Source organism: Microcaecilia unicolor, chromosome 4 (genome assembly GCF_901765095.1).
Source record: "Microcaecilia unicolor chromosome 4, aMicUni1.1, whole genome shotgun sequence".
Lineage (NCBI taxonomy): Eukaryota > Metazoa > Chordata > Amphibia > Gymnophiona > Siphonopidae > Microcaecilia > Microcaecilia unicolor.
Window position 1 is genome coordinate 45874756 of NC_044034.1, and position 17963 is coordinate 45892718.

Genomic DNA, 17963 nt, shown 5'->3' on the forward strand with positions numbered 1-17963 from the left:
TCACTCTTTCCTCTCTCTCCTTTATTGGCTAGTAGCTTGTAATATGCAGAGTGAAGAGGGTGTGTGACCCCCATATTCCTTCTTGCCCACTTGTCGAGTGAAGGAGGAGGGTGCCCAACATTTTGTTCCTTTCCTGGTAACTGTAAATGTAATTTGATTCTATGTCTGTCCCAAAACTGTTGGGGGGGGGGTCTTTAAATTTTGTTTGCATGTTTTTTGTGGCCCCCTATTTTGTGTCAGTTGAGGGTCTGTCAGTGTTCTGCATGTGCGATTGAGGTGAAAGATTCTGCTATTATGTAGTGTCTATGTAGGAATCTGTAACAGTCCAGCTTGTTCCACTTTCCCATTAGTGGATATATTGGTATATAGTGTGAGAAATAGTCTTGACAGTAAATCATTTGTCAGATTTAATGTCAATATTGAGCAAACCCTGTGTGTCCAGGAAGGGGTAATTTCTATTGGGTTTAGCATCCCCAATCATTTTGAAAAGTTGACTCCTATGTCCACACCTATCCAGTCTTGCCCAGTTTCTCTCACTCTCTCCAGTCCATAGCCTCTGTCTGTCTCTCCCTCCCCCTCCTTTATCCAGTATTACCCCATCTCTCCGTCACTCTCTCTCTCTCTCTTTCTTTCTCCCTCCCTCCCCACCCATCCAGTCTTGCCTAATTTCTCTCTCTCTCTCTCTCTCTCACCCTTCCCATCCACTTCAGCCCTGCAGCACAGTGTCACTCACTCCTGTGCACCTCTGCTGGGTTCACGCTAATAATCTACCATGGGAGCTGGGTGGGACCCAGCTCTTTACAGTGCCGCTAGCACTTCCTGTGCCAGTCCCGGAAGTGTACATCAGAGGAAGCAGGCCTGGCACATGAAACAGTAGCAGCACTACTACTTAACATTTCTAGAGCGCTACTGGGGTTACGCAGCGCTGTACAGATTGAAGCAGTAGCAGCACTGCAGAGAGCTGGGTCCCACACATCTCCCATGGTAGTTTATTAGTGTGAGCTCAGAAGTTCAGGTCCAATCAGATAAATTACTTTCCAAATTTATACATTGTTACTAAGTACAAAAGTACAACAAATAAATTTCAAGTCCCATTCCCATCCCTTTCCTGGGATGCAGTGCTAAATCCCAAACTCTGTTTTTCTTCTCTCTCAATCAAATTATCTCCAGTGAGCTGAGACCCCTCACTATCTGATCTGACCCCCCCCCCCCTTTTTCCCCAACGGTGATCCTTCTCTTGATCCGACCTGGGACCGAGCTGTCCCTGGCTCCAATCCCACTGCTCCCGGGCTGGGAAACCCCTCTCTTCTCACTTGTAATTCACCAGTTGCCACTTTGTGGAGTAGCTCCCTCCTTGTCAGCCAAAGGTTACACTCCTTTCAACAGGACTCCCCTCTCTCCTCCTGATCTATTGGCAGGAGATTTTCAGACAGCCAAAAGTCCATGTGCTCTCAAATGCAACTACATGGGCACTATCTTTCTGCATTTTATTCCATAAACACTCTCCATGGGATGGGCTTCCTCCCACTCAGGGACCTCCCAGTCACTCTCCCCAATGACTTTCTACCAGGGCTCACTCTGTTTAATAATCCCAACCTGACCAGGGATTACATAAGAAAAACTGTTGAGACCATGATGCTAATTGCTCTCTACTGGCCATGTCGTTTGGAATCCTTTTCTCCTAGAGTTACCATCCAATAAACCATTGAGGTTAGATCCTTTTCCAACCCTAATAATGCAGAATGAGGAGTCCCTCCTCCATCCAGACCTCCTCTCTCTGGCCCTGATGGCTTGGTTTTTGATAACATAGACTTATGTTCTTTAAATCTTCCAGAAGAAGTTTCTAGAATACTATTAGCTTCTAGGAAACCTTCTACACAGAAGTATTACCATTTCAGGTGGAAAGGATTTTCCTTCTTGTGTACAGCCAGAGCACTCAGTCTTATTATGTGCTCTCTTTGTACCTTTATGGAGTACCTCATCCATCTTTATGATTCTGGCCTCAAAACTAATGTAGTCAGAGTACATTTGAGTGCCTTTAGTGCTTTTCACTCTAGAGTTTATAACAAGCCAATTTCTGTTCATCCCTTGATAGGTAGGTTCATGAAAGGTTTATTTCGTACCAAACCTCCTATCAAGCCACCTCCAGTGGCATGGGATCTCAATGTCATTCTCACAGCTCTCATGAAACTCCCAAATTCCTCCCTAAAGTGGTATCAAAGTTCCACCGCAATCAGTTCATTATACTTCTTTTCTTCTTCCCTAAGCCACACTCTCATCCTGGAGAAGCAGCACTGCAACCATTCTCTAGCATATTATCTAGAGTGTACTATGAGGCGCATTTTCAGAATTTGGACATCTTTGTAAAATGTCCAAATTCGGAGGCAGGAAAAAGGTCATTTTTGAAAAAGGATGGACGTCCTTCTTTGTGTTCAAAAATACCATGGACGTCCTTGGATTTGGATGTCTTTGATTTTCGGCTATTTTCGAACGCTAAAACGTCCAAAGTCAAGCCATTTGGACGTGGGAGGAGCCAGCATTTTTAGTAGACTGGTCCCCCTGACATGCCAGGATAGCAATCGGGCACCCTAGCCTCAGATGTTATACTCAGGTCCATTAGAACAGCATGCAGGTCCCTGGAGTAGTCTAGTGTTGGGTGCAGTGCACTGCAGACAGGTGGACCCAGGCTTCTACCTCCCCCTACCTGTTACACTTGTGGAGGAAACTGTGAGCCCCCTAGGGTGCCCTATTGCTGTCCTGAGATGTCAGGGGGACCAGTCTACTAAAAATATTGGCTCCTCCTTTATCCCAATGACTTGATTTTGTGCATTTTGCACTTGGACGGGTTTTTTTTTTTTTTTCTCGAAAATGGACCAAAAAGCAAAATTTCCAAATCACAAAACGTTCGGAACAGTATTTTCGAAAACAAAAGAGAGCCATTTTTCTTTTTTGAAAATGACCTTCTTTCCTATTTGGATTTTGGACGTTTTTTGCAAAACGTCCAAAGTCGGACTTAGACGTCATATTGAAAATGCCCCTTCACATCTCCTACACATATGCTTAGGCAGGGCTGGCCCTTCATAACCATGTGACTGCTCAGAATGTAAGAGCTATGGTGGCTTCAGTAGCCCATTTCCGCTATGCCTCCATTGAAGAAATTTGCAAGGCGGCAATGTGGTCTTCTATCCACACCTTCACTAGTGTCTGGAGCAGCATTCCAGGCTGCTCTAAGCTGGTGTGGACAAGCAGTCCTGCAGAATCAATTTATTATTTAAAAGTCAACTCCGCCCTCTGTCCCCTTTTTTACACCATGCTCACTGTCTATGTGGAGGGGCATAATCGAAAGGGGTGCCCAAGTTTTCCTGAGGACGTCCTCGCAGGACATCCCGGTGAAGGGGCGGGGAAACCCATATTATCGAAACAAGATGGGTGTCCATCTTTTGTTTCAATAATATGGTCGGGGACACCCAAATCTCCACATTTAGGTCGGCCTTAGAGATGGTCGTCCTTAGAGATGGTCGTCCCCGATTTTCGGCCATAATGGAAACTAAGGACGCCCATCTCAGAAACGACCAAATCCAAGCCATTTGGTCATGGGAGGAGCCAGCATTCATAGTGCACTGGTCCCCCTGACATGCCAAGACACCAAAAGAGCACCCTAGAGGGCACTGCAGTGGACTTCAGAAATTGCTCACAGGTGCATAGCTCCCTTGTGTGCTGAGCCCCCCCAAATCCCACTCCCACAACTGTACACCACTACCATAGCCCTTATGGGTGAAGGGGGGGGGCACCTACATGTGGATACAGTGGGTTTCTGGTGGTTTTGAAGGGCTCACATTTACCACCACAAGTGTAACAGGTAGGGGGGGGCATGGGCCTGGGTCCGCCTGCCTGAAGTGCACTGCACCCACTAAACTGCTCCAGGGATCTGCATACTGCTGTCACGGAGCTGGGTATGATATTTGAGGCTGGCATAGAGGCTGAAAAAAATATTTTTAAAAAAAATTTTGAGGGTGGGAGGGGGTTAGTGACTACTGTGGGAGTAAGGGGAGGTCATCCCCGATTCCCTCCGTAGGTCACCTGGTCATTTAGGGCACATTTTTGTGGCTTGGCCGTAAGAAAAAAAGGACCAAGTAAAGTCGTCCATGTGCTCGTCAGGGACGCCCTTCTTTTTTCCATTATCCGCCGAGGACGCCCATGTGTTAAGCACGCCCCAGTCCTGCCTTCGCTACACTTCGACACGCCTCCGTGAACTTTGGTCGTCCCCGCGATGGAAAGCAGTTGAGGACGCCCAAAATCGGCTTTCGGTTATGCCGATTTGGGCAGCCCTGTGAGAAGGATGCCAATCTTGCGATTTGTGTTGAAAGATGGGCGCCCTTCTCTTTCGAAAATAAGCCTTGATAGTTGCCAAGAATCATTTATATTGTGAGCCTGGTAGCTAGTGAGTCCTGCACATGAGAATATTATGCCTGCTTGTCTTCAGAAAAAGCTGTTACTTACCTTTAGCAGGTGTTCTCTAAGAACAGCAGGCATATATTCTCCTGCCTCCCCTTGGAGTTGTCTTCATAGCTTTAGTACTGTACTGCTGGTCCTACGTTAGTGTCGGGCAGGAAGGCACCCGTGCGTGCACAGTGGGGGCACTGCCTCAAACTTTTAAAGTGACAGTGCACTATGGCAGTGCCCGCACCAGGCTCTATGGATGATGTCACATATGAAAATATATGCCTTCTGTCCTCGGAGAACACCTGCTACAGGTAAGTAACTTAACTTTTTCTCATGATGGTAAATGCAGGAACTCCAGTAGTTTAATTACCCTGTGTCCTATATATTTTTTTCCATGATATTTGTTCAGTACTTCTCATTTGTACTATGGTTTTGACACATTCTTTCAGTTACGGAAGAAACAGGTATATGTGGAAAAGGTGGAGAAGTTGCAGCAGGCATTGACCCAGCTGCAAGCGGCCTGTGAGAAACGAGAGCAGCTAGAGCGCAGGTTACGCACGCGACTGGAACGGGAGCTGGAATCACTGAGAACACAGCAGGTGAGGTATCTGTTAATACTAGATGGTTTACAGGCCTTGTCAATTGGACTTTCCTTACAATATTGGTATCATTGCGTAAACTATAGAAAAAAATGCTCAAAATTAAATGCCACACCATTTTTAAGGTATATCTATGCAAGTGGAAACAGGAAGGTGATTCTTGTAAAATAGTCAGTCACATTCTCACCATCCCATTGTAGTGTCATGCATTACCTTCCTGTTTCCACTGGCACAGATAGAACTTAAAATGGTGACAGATACTAACTTCAATATCTGTACTGTCTGCTGGGGAATGAGATAGATTTATTTTAATATTTATTATTTAATTTCTTATGTAAGCTCTGACCTGTGGGGTCACCCTAGGCTGCTGCCTAGTGGGTTCTCTCTTGGTTTTAAGGTATAGACCCCCAAGAGGCTGAATAAGGCTTATTCCAAGCACCCACTGCACACTCCTTCCATACAAACAAAAAAAAACTCAGGCCACACCATTGGATGTGTTCCGAACTAGAGAATGACACAGGGACAAAGTTTGTCCCCACCCCATCCACGCAAGCTCTGTCCCTGTCCCCATGAGCGCTGTCCCCTTGAGCTCTGTCTGATCCCATCCACACAAGCCTTGAACAGTTATGATTTTATATTAAACAATATTCTTTATCACTGTTGTTTTCTAAAGCACATACTATACAGTACAAAGATCATCAAAACCCCTGTCTCTCTTCCCCCTCCACTAACGGGAAAACTCAACAAGCCAAATTATTACAGAATGCTGCATAGAAAATTCATGCTATAACAGTATACCTCAGTTACACTGTTAGGCAAAATAATTCATTCCCCAAACCTTGATTTCTGGGCTGTGGGGTCCCCTAAGGATCCCTACTGTCTCCGGTTCTGTTTTGCTTCTTTATGTCATCACTGGGTAAAACTGAACTAGGGCTAGGGGAGTTGCTTCTCTCTTATGCCGAGACATTTTGTTGTTGTTACTGGTTCCTGTTAATTCTTCGATCTTGAGAATTTTGGATGGGCCTGAACCCAAAGTGGGTGGGCACAAAATTTTCTCTCTACCCCCCCTCCCCCAGCAAAATTTAGTCACGCTAATCAGATGCATTTGTCACACAGGGTAAAGTGCTGCTTTTCAGTGCATCAGATTTCAGAAAATGTATTTAATAGCCTAATACCCTTTTCAATGAGCTTTCAGAGGCCAAAACCTCCTGCCTCAGGTCAGTATAATGCTGTTACGGTATCCTCGCCTGACCTAAGGAAGGAAGTATTGGTCTCTGAAACTTCATTAACACAGGTACCATATTACTTTATCCTAAATTAAAATAAAATTATTTTCTTTACCTTTCTTGTATGGCCATTTACTTTTTCTCATTGTGTCGCTCCCAGTCTCTAGATTCTGCTTTCCTTCGTTTTCGCTTAACTCTTCTGCCACGGTTTCCTGGCCATTTCTCATTTTTCTCTCCTTTTTCTTTGCTTTCTTCAATATTTTTCTGCCTCTCTCTCTCTGTCCTGATTTAATTCATTCTTACTATCCATTCTTTAATTTCCTTCATCTACTTATGGCTTTTCATCTTTTTCTCACCCTTGTTCTCCCCATGCCCCTTCCTCTTATTCTCCAGTCTTTCACTACTCTCCTTTTCCATCCAGCAGCTCTCTTCTTTCTCTCCCCATCCTTCCAGTCTCCCCTCTCTCTCCCCATCCTTCCAGTAGTCTCCCCTCTTTCTTTCTGCATCCTTCCGTCCAGTGTCACCTTTCTCCCTACCCTTCCATCCAGTGTCTTCCCTCTTTCTCTCCCCATCCTTCCATCCATCTATCCTCTCTCCTGATCCTTCCATCTAATGTCTCTCTCCCTCTTTCTAACCAGTGTCTCTGTATCACTCTACCCTTTTCTGTTCAGTGTCCCTTCTCTCTCCACATCCTTCCAGTCTCTCCCCTTTCTCTCCCCATCCTTCCATCCAGAGTCTCTCTCCCCATCCATCCGTTTTCCCTCTTTCTCTCCCCATCCTTCCATCTGTTTTCTATCTTTTCTCCCCATCCTTCCGTGTTTTCCCTCTTTCTCCCCATCCTTCCATGTTTTCCCTCATTCTCTGCCATCCTTCCATCTGTTTTCCCTCTTTTCTCCCCATCCTTCCATGTTTTCCCTCTTTCTCCCCATCCTTCCATGTTTTCCCTCTTTCTCTGCCATCCTTCCATCTGTTTTCCCTCTTTCTCCCCATCCTGTTTTCCCTCATTCTCCCCATCCTTCCATGTTTCCCTCTTTCTCCCCATCCTTCCATGTTTTCCCTCATTCTCTGCCATCCTTCCATCTGTTTTCCCTCTTTTCTCCCCATCCTTCCATGTTTTCCCTCTTTCTCCCCATCCTTCCATCTGGTTTCCCTCTTTTTCTCCCCATCCTTCCATGTTTTCCCTCCTTTCTTCGACGAGGCCCGCCCTGCATGCCAGCGCCAGCCCCCATTGCCGGCCACTGCTGCTTTTCCTGTTGAGCAGCAGGGCCGGCGCTACAAAAAAGAAGAAGCGCTAACGGCGCTAAGGACGAGAAATGTTTAAAAAAAAAAAGCGCGGCACCGGCAGGCACTGTCTCGGCAGCCTTGAGGCATTGGCTGCTGAGGCATTGGCTGCTGGCTCGCAGGCTCCTCCCGCAGACGGGAGGAGCCTGCGAGCCAGCAGCCAATGCCTCAAGGCTGCCGAGACAGTGCCTGCCGGTGCCGCGCTTTTTTTTTTTTTTTTAACATTTCTCGTCCTTAGCGCCGTTAGCGCTTCTTCTTTTTGTAGCGCCAGCCCTGCTGCTCAACAGGAAAACAGCAGTGGCCGGCAATGGGTGCTGGGGCTGGCGCTGGGCGGGCCTGGACTGAAATTGAGTGGGCCTGGGCCCACCCAGGCCCACCCGTAGCTACGCCCCTGTCTTGAGGATACTATTTTATTAGGTGTGAATAAGATTCAGGATTGGGCTTTTCATAACAAGCTAAAACTAAACCCTAATAAAACAAAGATACTTTGGTTTAGGAATCAGGGAGTAACTGTACCTTCTTAACACCCTATCTAATGACAGAGTTTTCAGTATAGAGTCTGAATCTGAACCCTCAAGTGAATCAATTGTGGTGAAAAACACTTTTTTAGATTAAAACAAAGGTTAAATATATCGCTCTTTGATCAAAAAACATTTGCTCTTGTGGTCCAAATGCTTCTTCAACACCTGGACTACTGCAATTCTCTCTATTTGGGATTATCTTCAAGGACTTTGAGAAAGTTGCAACTTATACAAAACATTGCAGTTAGGCTGATTTTTAAATTGATTAAATTTAATAGTGTATCATGTTATATTACCAAGCTTCACTGGCTCTCAGCGGACGAATCATTTTTAAAATAGCTTGTTTGTTTTACCAAATTCTTTATGATACAGCTTCGGAATTATTGATTAATATTGTTTGTGTCCCATTAAATAGGTATTCATCTCGGTTGTGGAACAAATTGATCCTGCCCCCCCTCCCCCCTCCCCCACACACACTTTCGTAGTGTGGCTAAGACTCTATTTCCTATCAGTGGTGTGTCTCTTTGGAACAGTTTTCCTCTACATTTAAGATTGGAGAGAGATTACTTGAAAAAAATTTTTTTTTTTAAAGTCAAAACTTGGCTGGCCAAAGAAGTATAATTTTATAAGCTTTTGTTACATTATGTATTTTCAGTAAATTTTTTGTATTTTTGATTGTTTATTGTATTTTAACTTTATGTTCATAATTGTATACTGCGTTGAATCCATTTTGGTGGAAATTGCTGTTTATAAGAATATTATTGATATTGAAAAGGCTTAGGGATCATCCAGATATGTTTTTGCAAATTTAAGATAAGCACTGACATTATGTATGGATAGCTGCAATTTCTGCCTTGCTTCTCTCTGACGAATCCCATTTTTGCCCAGTTTATTTCTTATTTTGGAGTCATGAACGCTAACTAACTGAGGTAAGAGAGGCCTGCAGTCCTGACTGACAGCCAAACAGTCAGTCAGTTCAGACTGACTGCCAGACAGTCATGGACTGACATTCTGGACTGACTGTCACAGGTCATTATTGAGAGGTATGTCGATATAGGCCTGATCACATGAGAAGCGGTCAGCGCTCTTGTTTTTTCCTGACTGACTGACTGACTTCACTGACTGTCGGCCCTGACTGAAGAAGCCAACTGAATTTCACATTTGGTTATGGCTCCAAAACTGGCTCAAAATCCTTTCTGTTTAAAAAAGGAAACCACACGAAGTGTGGAGGTGCACCCCATGAAACAATATAGAGAAAAAAGGAGAAGAGTGGAGAAAGAGCCTATCTTCCCCCACTCTTCTCCTTTTTTCTCAAAATCCTTTCTGACCAGTTTTGGTTTCGGCTGAAAGATCATTTTGATTTTCAGCCATGTTTCTTTTTTGGCCGAAAATGTCCATATATTTTTGGCGGAAGCCAAAAATTTGTGCTTTGTCCCGTTTGTCTCCCTCCCTCCAACTTCTATTCCCTTGAACAGAAGATGACCCTCCTCCTGGACCCCTCTTGAGTGCCTGTGACTGTGCAGCAGGGTGTGGTGTTGGGGCTGGGGGCAGGGCATCATTTTATTTTTTTTGTGTCCTCTTTTTCTTGTCTCCACAAATATGGTAACCCTATGTGTAGTGGCATCAGGAGAATGAAGAGTGTATGTATGTGAAAGAGAATTAATTTCCTTCTCTTCTCCTTCATCTGTAAACTGTTCCTCCTGTTTGTGGGCCCGAGGAAGAGAATGAGGAAGATACAGCAACAATAGGGAGGGGGACAGGAATGAAATCACCTTGGAGATTAAACTGCCAGAAACAGAGCTGGGAAGAAACCAAGCTTAAGATGTGAAGTTTTATATAATTGTGCATTATGGGCATCCAGCTGAGAGACGATCAGATTAATGTGCTCTGCAATTTACAGATCTTTCAAATTGCTGAAATCATTTTCTTGGAACTTTCTCTGTAGTTTATGCCTGCTGAGTAACATTTCTGATCAGTTTTCCTTTTTGTTTCCTTCAGAGACATCCAAATTGTCATACTGTTGGTGCACCAGAATATAATGCCCCAGCACTGATGGAGTTACTGCGAGAAAAGGAGGAGACCATTCTGGCTCTGGAGGCTGACATGACCAAATGGGAGCAGAAATACTTGGAGGAGAGTGCAATGAGACACTTTGCCATGGATGCTGCTGCTACAGCTGCTGCACAGAGGTGGGAGCCAAGAAGAATGCTCATCCCAGACAACATATAGTGTAAAGTTAGATGAAGGCAGAATACATTGAGGTCAATACTCATCTATGCAATCAATGTGTGATTTGAAAGGTCTAACACAGATGTTTTCAAATCATGTGTATACTCGGTGAAACTATCCATTTAGATAGTGCTACCTAGATTTCCACTTATAACTTGAACAGCCTAAGATAGATATTTTAAGTTATACCTCCTATAACTTAAACATGTCACTTAGACACAAAGAGGTTGATATTCAGTGCTGGTTTAACCATGAAGGAGAAGGGTAGATAGTGGCATTGCCCAGGGGTCTGTGCTGGGACCGCTGCTTTTTGACATATTTATAAATGATCTAGAGATGGGAGTAACTAGTGAGGTAATTAAATTTGCTGATGACACAAAGTTATTCAAAGTTGTTAAATCACAAGAGGAATGGCCTGGGATAAGCATGTGGGATCGCTTAGGAACAGGAAGAGGTAAGGGTTACAGAGGATGGGCAGACTGGATGGGTCATATGGCCCTTATCTGCCGTCATGTTTCTATGTCCAGCATGAACATCTATTTTACAAACTTAAAAGTCCAAACTATGAACAGGGAAAACATTGGGACATGGACGTCATTGTGGCAACATAGGAAAGTCTGTGTTATAAAATAGCCATCATTGCAAATGTGCAGTACCTTTGCAGAGTTCAGTCTCCCCATCCCCGGCAGAATTGGACAAGATTATTAGAAGTAGGAGATTACCACAGCCCCTATTCCATCTGTGTTTCTTAAGAATTTCCTGTCCACTTTCCTACCTTTTATCCATGCTGTGGTACAGATTAGTTTAACAAAAGGAGTGGTTCCATTATTATGGAAAATAGCTGCCATTCATCCTAAGCTTAAAGATTCATCTATATTTGTTTCTGATGTTACAAACTACCGTCATTCTCAGCTTGTGGATTTTATTACTAAAACAAATGCCTTACATCCTCACTAAACTGGATTCCGACAGTACCATAGTACAGACACTGCATTATTAGGTCTTACTAATTTTATTTGTTCTCATCTTGATTGGTCTATGAGTGTTTTACTTCTGTCTGCAGATCTTTCAGCAGCATTCGATCTCGTTGATCATGCCCTTCTTCTGCAACAGCTACACGATATTGGTCTTACGAAAACAGTATATAACTGATTCCAAGGCAGGCAACAAAACAGCAGATCGGCGATATAAAAGACTCCAGCAATGTAAATGGATTTAGATTTATTCACTACACATAAAAAAATAGATACATAAATAATTAAAAGCCCAACACGTCCATGTTTCGCCCTTTCCTAGGGCTGCATCAGGGGCTGTAAAAACTGTTAATACATAGAAAAACATATTGGTATTTTTATTTATTTATTTATAGCATTTATACCCCGCTCTTTCCCGCTTGATAGCAGGCTCAGTGCGGCTTACAAACATATTAGAATAAATCAGAAAAACTCATATAACAAGTAAAGTAATAAAAACATAAACCACAGATTAAATCCATAATCCACATGTGTAAAAGGCACTATACAATGCATATAATAATCAATAATTAAAGAACCTTAATACATAGAGCAATACATAGAACATGTATATAAACAAGAAGATGAAATTTAAAAAGTGCCTTTTACATACCCAGAAAGTATGTTCCAAAATTGTCACCTAATGGTAAAATGGGTAACAGTAAAAAAGAGTGTTAGTATAAAAAAAAACATTAAACTCAATCTCCTTTCAAACCATAAGAAGTAAAAGTTAAATCCTGACAAAAGAAGCAGCACAAAACCGGGCTGACAGAAATGTGCCTTTACTGTCAAAACATAAACTTATTCAATTCAATCTGCTTTATAATTTATTTGCAAACTGTCTGTGCAGAAGTTAAGTCTCAGCTGAATAGATATGAATGTTAAAAAAAGCCATATTAGAAAGATTAACTTGGTTGGCTGTGGCATAATGCCTCACTGAAAAAGCATATGGCTCTCTATAAGTTAATTCAGTTACAAATCACTCTTTTAAAGCGAAATCTTAAAACACATACCTTCTCTCCACAAAGGAGCATTTAGTGGTGAATCTGCCTCACCTGTGCTGATACTAGCTTTAAAAGCAAGGAGTATGGGGGTCCTAGGTTGCAGCATATGTTAATTAGCACTTTAGCATATATAAAAAGCACATAAAAATCCACAAGAATAAATTAAAAATAGAAACAGCATGATACCTCACTTAAAAGATGCCATTTAGTAAAAAGAATCACAGAGGCACACTCATTCATCAAAAATAGCAGATTGGTAAAAAAAAAAAAAAAAAAGACACAAAAACAAAGAACGATGAGAAATTCTGAAAGGGCATGCTTGAATTAATAAAATCACTTCAGTTTCATAATTCATTGATCATAAAAACATTAGAAAAATCACCAAGAATGTCATAAATTTTGTGCATTCCAATGATGCCATCATGCGTCGATTACATCATGGGATGCTAAAACATTGGGGATCAGTAGAAACGGTGAAAAAAAGCCTGGAAGCACGTGAAATATGTCAATAATATGTCAATTATTGATAATATATGTAAAAAATGCTTATTTCACTTCTAAAAGATACAAAATCAGCAATTATAGTCAATACAATAAAATATCAAATGCCAATACATGTTGCAATGCTGAAATAAATAAATAAATAAATAGAGAAATACTGTACAACAACTGATAAAAACAAAAAAAGATAAATTAAAGGAATACCAACAAGCACATTTCCATATTTAAGCCACTGGGGGGGTTGCATTGTCTGGAACTTGAAAATTAATCTTTGTTCTGTCTGTAATAGAAGCTTGTCCATATTTCACCCTCTCCATGTAGGCTGTGGAGTGGCTAGAGCAAAAAAATCTGCATTTTTCAAACGTGTGCCTAGCTTGCATGGTATGTATGCTCCATAAGTGACTTCTCCTTAATGTGTCTTCTCATAGCATTCTTATACTCAATGATTCTCAAATCTTCTTTTGGTCTTACTAATGGAGACAAGCAGGCCAGACAGTTCTCACATGTGGGTGATGTCATCCACGTTGCACGGTACAGAACGTTTTTATAGTGTGATATATTTTTAACAGCATGCAACAGCACCCTCATCACGCATGAGCGAGTACCTTCCCATCCTCTGTGAGGATGTGAGACCATCAGTCTCTCTTCATCCGCAGTGAGGAGAGAACATGCTGCGCGCACTCCTCACAGTGTCTGGTGCGTCAATTCTTTTTGAGCTTTTTTGTGCCTTCCCTACAAGTTTCTTTGGCTCAGTTTTATGTTTTCCCTTTTCAGGATTATTTTCTCCATACCCTTAAAGTTTTAGTTCGTTTTTCACCATTTTTTAATTTTTTTTTTCGGGTTCACAAGGCCCTTTTAGCCCTTTCCTTCATTTGAGATGTTTTCCCTTCATTTATCTTGGTGATTTGCCCTCTTTTACTGTCACAATCAAGTCATTTGATTTGGCCATGGCTGGTTTTCTCTTCCGTGTCATTGAAGGTTCCCAGTGGTTTCAAGTGCTGTGCTTGGTGCAGTCGGACCATCTCTGGGACTGACACCCATTCCTGGTGTCTCCAGTGTTTGGGTGCGCAGTATGATTGATTTGGCAGATTCTCTCCCACCAGAGGAGGCTGAATCTCTTTGCCAGCTAGCCGAGCAGCAGACGGCGTGCTGTAAATTTCTGGCCAGGGGTACTTATGATACTTTTGATGTGGCATCCAAAATTTCTGTTAAGAGAATAGTGACACGCACACTCTCATGGCTGAGTGTCTTTGACTTGGACCCGGCGGTCCTGCAGAGGTTGGCAGATACCACGTGCCAGAGGGATAATCTTTTTGGGGAGAATTTGGAGGAGTTCTTCGACCTCATCAAAAAACACACTGACACCATTGATACTCTCTCCATGCAGACGCCTTCTGCACCCTCCTCATCCAGGAGATTTTCGGGCATATCAAAGAGAGGTCCCTACTGCTCTCAGAGGCGTAGGTATACCCTTTCTTCTCACCCTTCCGAGCAGTCTCAGCCCCCAGTGTGCTTGATCTCATCAACAGCGTGTTCCTAAAGCCCAGATGGCTCCCCAGTTAAAACAGGGGATGAGTTTTTGACTGGCTTCAGCAGAGCATAGCTGCCATACCAGTGACCATTCTGGATGACCTACTGGTGAGAAGGAAGTTGAGTTTTTTCAAAGAAAGGTGACCCCTTGTAACCTCCGACCGGTGGGTTCTTCAAATACTCTATCTCAGTTACGCCCTGTATTGGTATCAGAAACTACCAAATTGCCCTTCGAAAGCATCTTGCTTCAGCTCTCAGCACAAGAAGTTACTTGCAGAGGAACTCTCCGCCCTTGTAAAGGCCCATTCGGTCAAGCCCATTCCACCAGGTGAAGAAGGGAAGGGATTCTATTCCAGGTACTTCCTTGTTCCAAAGAAGACAGGTGGGATGTGTCCCATCCTAGACCTAAGAGCTCTGAACAAATTCCTAGTCAAAGAAAAGTTCAGAATCATTTCCCTGGGCACCCTTCTCCCAATGATTCAGGTTCAAGTTTGGCTGTGCTCTCTGGACGTAAACTATGCCTAAACTCACATCCCAATACTTCCGGGCCACAGAAAGATTTAGAATGGAAACATATCACTTTCTGTACCGCATGTTGCCATTTGGCCTCGATCAGCTCCCGAGATTTTCACCAAATGTCTAGTGGTAGTTGCAGCGTCACTATGCAGACTAGGAGTCCATGTGTTTCCCTACCTGGACAATTGGCTGGTGATTGGCCCAGGCAAATCTGATTCCCTCTTCCTCTGGAGTTATCCTCCGAAGAACCTTGGAGATCGGAGTGTTTTCCAACCCTTATAATGCAGAATGAGGAGTCTCTTCTATATCTCAGCCTCCAATCCCTGGCCCTTGTAGCCTGGATGTTGAGAACTTAGAATTTGCTTCCATTCATCTTCCAGAGGGTGTCTCCAGAGTCTTGTTGGCTTCCAGGAAAAATTCCACTAAGATGCGTTACTCTTTCAAATGGAGGCGGTTTGCCATCTGGTGTGAGGGTGGGGTCCTAGATCCTCTTTCTTACCCTACACAGACCCTGCTTGAATACCTTCTACACCTCTCAGAGTCTGGTCTTAAAACCAACTCTGTAAGAGTTCATCTCAGTGCAATTAGTGCACACTATCACCATATAGAAGGTAAGCATATTTCTGGACAGCTTCTAATTGTTCACTTTATGATAGATTTGCTTTTGAGAAAGCCCCCATCAAACCTCTGCCTGTGTCATGGGACATCAACATTGTCCTTTCCCAGCTAATGAAAGCTGCTTTTGAATCACTTGATTCCTGTCCACTAAAGTACTTCACCTGGAAGGTCTTGCTTTTGGTGGCTGTTACTTCAGCTTGCAGGGTAAGTGAGCTTCAGAGCTTAGTAGCAGATCCACCTTACATGAAATGTCGTCATAATAGAGTAGTTCTCTGCAAGCAACCTAAGTTCATGCCTAAGATTGTGTCAGAGTTCCATCTAAATCAGTCTTATCGTTCTTCCAGCATTCTTTCCCAAACCTCGTGCCCATCCTGGTGAAAGCGCACTGCACACCTTGGATTGCAAGCGAGCATTGGCCTTTTACCTGGATTGGACTAGGCCCTACACACAGTCCACCCAGCTGTTTGTTTCTTTTGATCCCAATATGGGGTCACCACTGGGAAATGCACAGCCTCCAATTGGCTGGCAGATTGAATTTCTTTCACTTAAGCCCAAGCTGAGCTGACTTTTGAGTTCATAATGTCTGAGCCATAGCTGCGTTAGTAGCCCAGTTGAGATCAGCCTCTATAGAAGAGGTTTGCAAGGCTTCAGTCCACACATTCACATCTCACTATTGCCTAGAGCAAGATACCTGACTTGATGGTTTGGACAGATAATTCTGCAGCATTTATTTGGGGTCTAGAATCCAACTCCACCCTCCTAGGCCTATTTTGCTATGTTCCAGGCTACACTCTAGTTTCAGTTGTGAGTTCTTTTTGACCTACTCTTTGTTGTTTTTTGTGAGCCTGGTAGCTAAGGATTCCCATTTGTGAGAACTGTCTGGCCTGCTTATCCTCAGAAAAAGTGAAGATACTTAACTGGAGCAGGTGTTCTCCAAGGACAGCAGGCCATCAATTTTTACCTACCTTCCTGCCTCTTCATGGAGTTGTCTTGTATAACTATTTTACTGTACTGACGGTCCTGCGCTTTCACTGTGGTGCTAACACAATTACCCAGCCTCAGGTAAAGGTCAGACAATCTGGGGACATATGAAAAATGGTAAAAAACATAAGAGGTAGCACTCTGGTTAGAATAAGACATCCCACTGAAGTCTCATCCTAGTTTTTACAGCCTAAGGAACTGATAAAGGTACAAGGCTCAGATGTCATGGAAATAGTGAAGCGAATTTATTATATTTGCAGCGGAAAAACAGTAAATCAGAGACAAATGTACTTATGCTACCCAAAATGATGGTAAAATACTGAGTATTTATGTACCTGTCAAGGCAGGGTAGCGAACGCACACATGTCCTATTCCTGAACTTAGTTCGGACACGTAAACGACCTGACTTGATGACAGTCAGCTCTTTCACTCAGAATATTGTAGATGGAGGCAGTCAGACTGTAGGACTCCTTGGGAGAACAGGAACCACAGCTAGTAGCTGGCAGGTGATCTCTCTCTGTCTCTCTCTCTGGGATGGTCAGTCAGCTGATGGTCTCTCTCACTCAGGCAGGCAACCCAACAGGCAGGTGAGCAAGACAGGTGGTGATGGGCCACTATTAACGAGCCTCAGATACTGTTCATCATATGGCTGGCTTGGACTTGGGCTGCTGGCAGCTCTCGCATGAACTGCTCAAGATAACACCCAAAGGTGACGTTATGCTGGAGGAAGAGTTTCTTATACCCTTTTCCTGAGTTTAGAGAGTAATGCTATCCAGAATAACAAATCTGGGACTTTTCAATGTTATGGCTTGAAGGACCAAATAGCAGGGCTATCAGCGCCATGAGAAGATTGGTCCTCAACATGAAGACCCTGTTTCTGTAAAACAAGGTTGTTGATGAAATTATTTTCCTGCAGCCTTGGCTATGTCAGCAATGTACCTTTCACTGCTCAATAGGACTGGGGCCTACTGAGCCAATAAGCCTTAGCATGAGCTGACTTGACCTGAGTCTGTAACTTGGAAGTCAGGTTCACAGTATAAAATAGTGCCTTTTCTGTAGGGCCAATTTTGTCCCCACATCACAGCGGGCAGGAAGGCACTTGCGCATGCATGGTGGGGGCGCTGTCAACTGCTCTTAAAGATATACTATGCTATAAAAGTGTTCCGTACTGGGTGACTTGGATAACATCACCCACATTTGAGAATTGATGGCCTGCTGTCCTCGGAGAATACTTGCTACAGGTAAGTACCTTCGCTTTTAGGGGACATATTGCAGCATAAAAAACAGCAACGGTTTTACAAGTATAAAAGTGTCTCAGTATAAATTCTTCACCAGTAACCGGATGGATAAATGTTTAAAGGGTCTTTTTACTAAGCTGTGGCAAAGGGGGGCCTGTGCTGGCATCAGCTCATGCTTTTGACATGCACTGAGGCCCCCTTTTACTATAGTGGAGAAGTGGCCTAATGGTTAGTGCAGCACGCTTTGATCCTGGCATCCTGGG

At 43.4% G+C, this 17963-nt stretch overlaps 1 protein-coding gene across 5 annotated transcripts in view; it reads left to right on the top strand.

The window, feature by feature from the left end:
• Positions 1 to 17963, top strand: part of AMOTL1 (angiomotin like 1) — a 257734-nt gene that overhangs the window by 199038 nt on the left and 40733 nt on the right. For all 5 annotated transcript variants that reach the window (XM_030200208.1, XM_030200209.1, XM_030200211.1 and 2 more), the window contains 2 exons: positions 4893 to 5042; positions 10069 to 10259. In XM_030200208.1, the coding sequence (XP_030056068.1) occupies positions 4893 to 5042; positions 10069 to 10259 (341 nt within the window). The remainder of the gene's footprint in view (positions 1 to 4892; positions 5043 to 10068; positions 10260 to 17963) is intronic.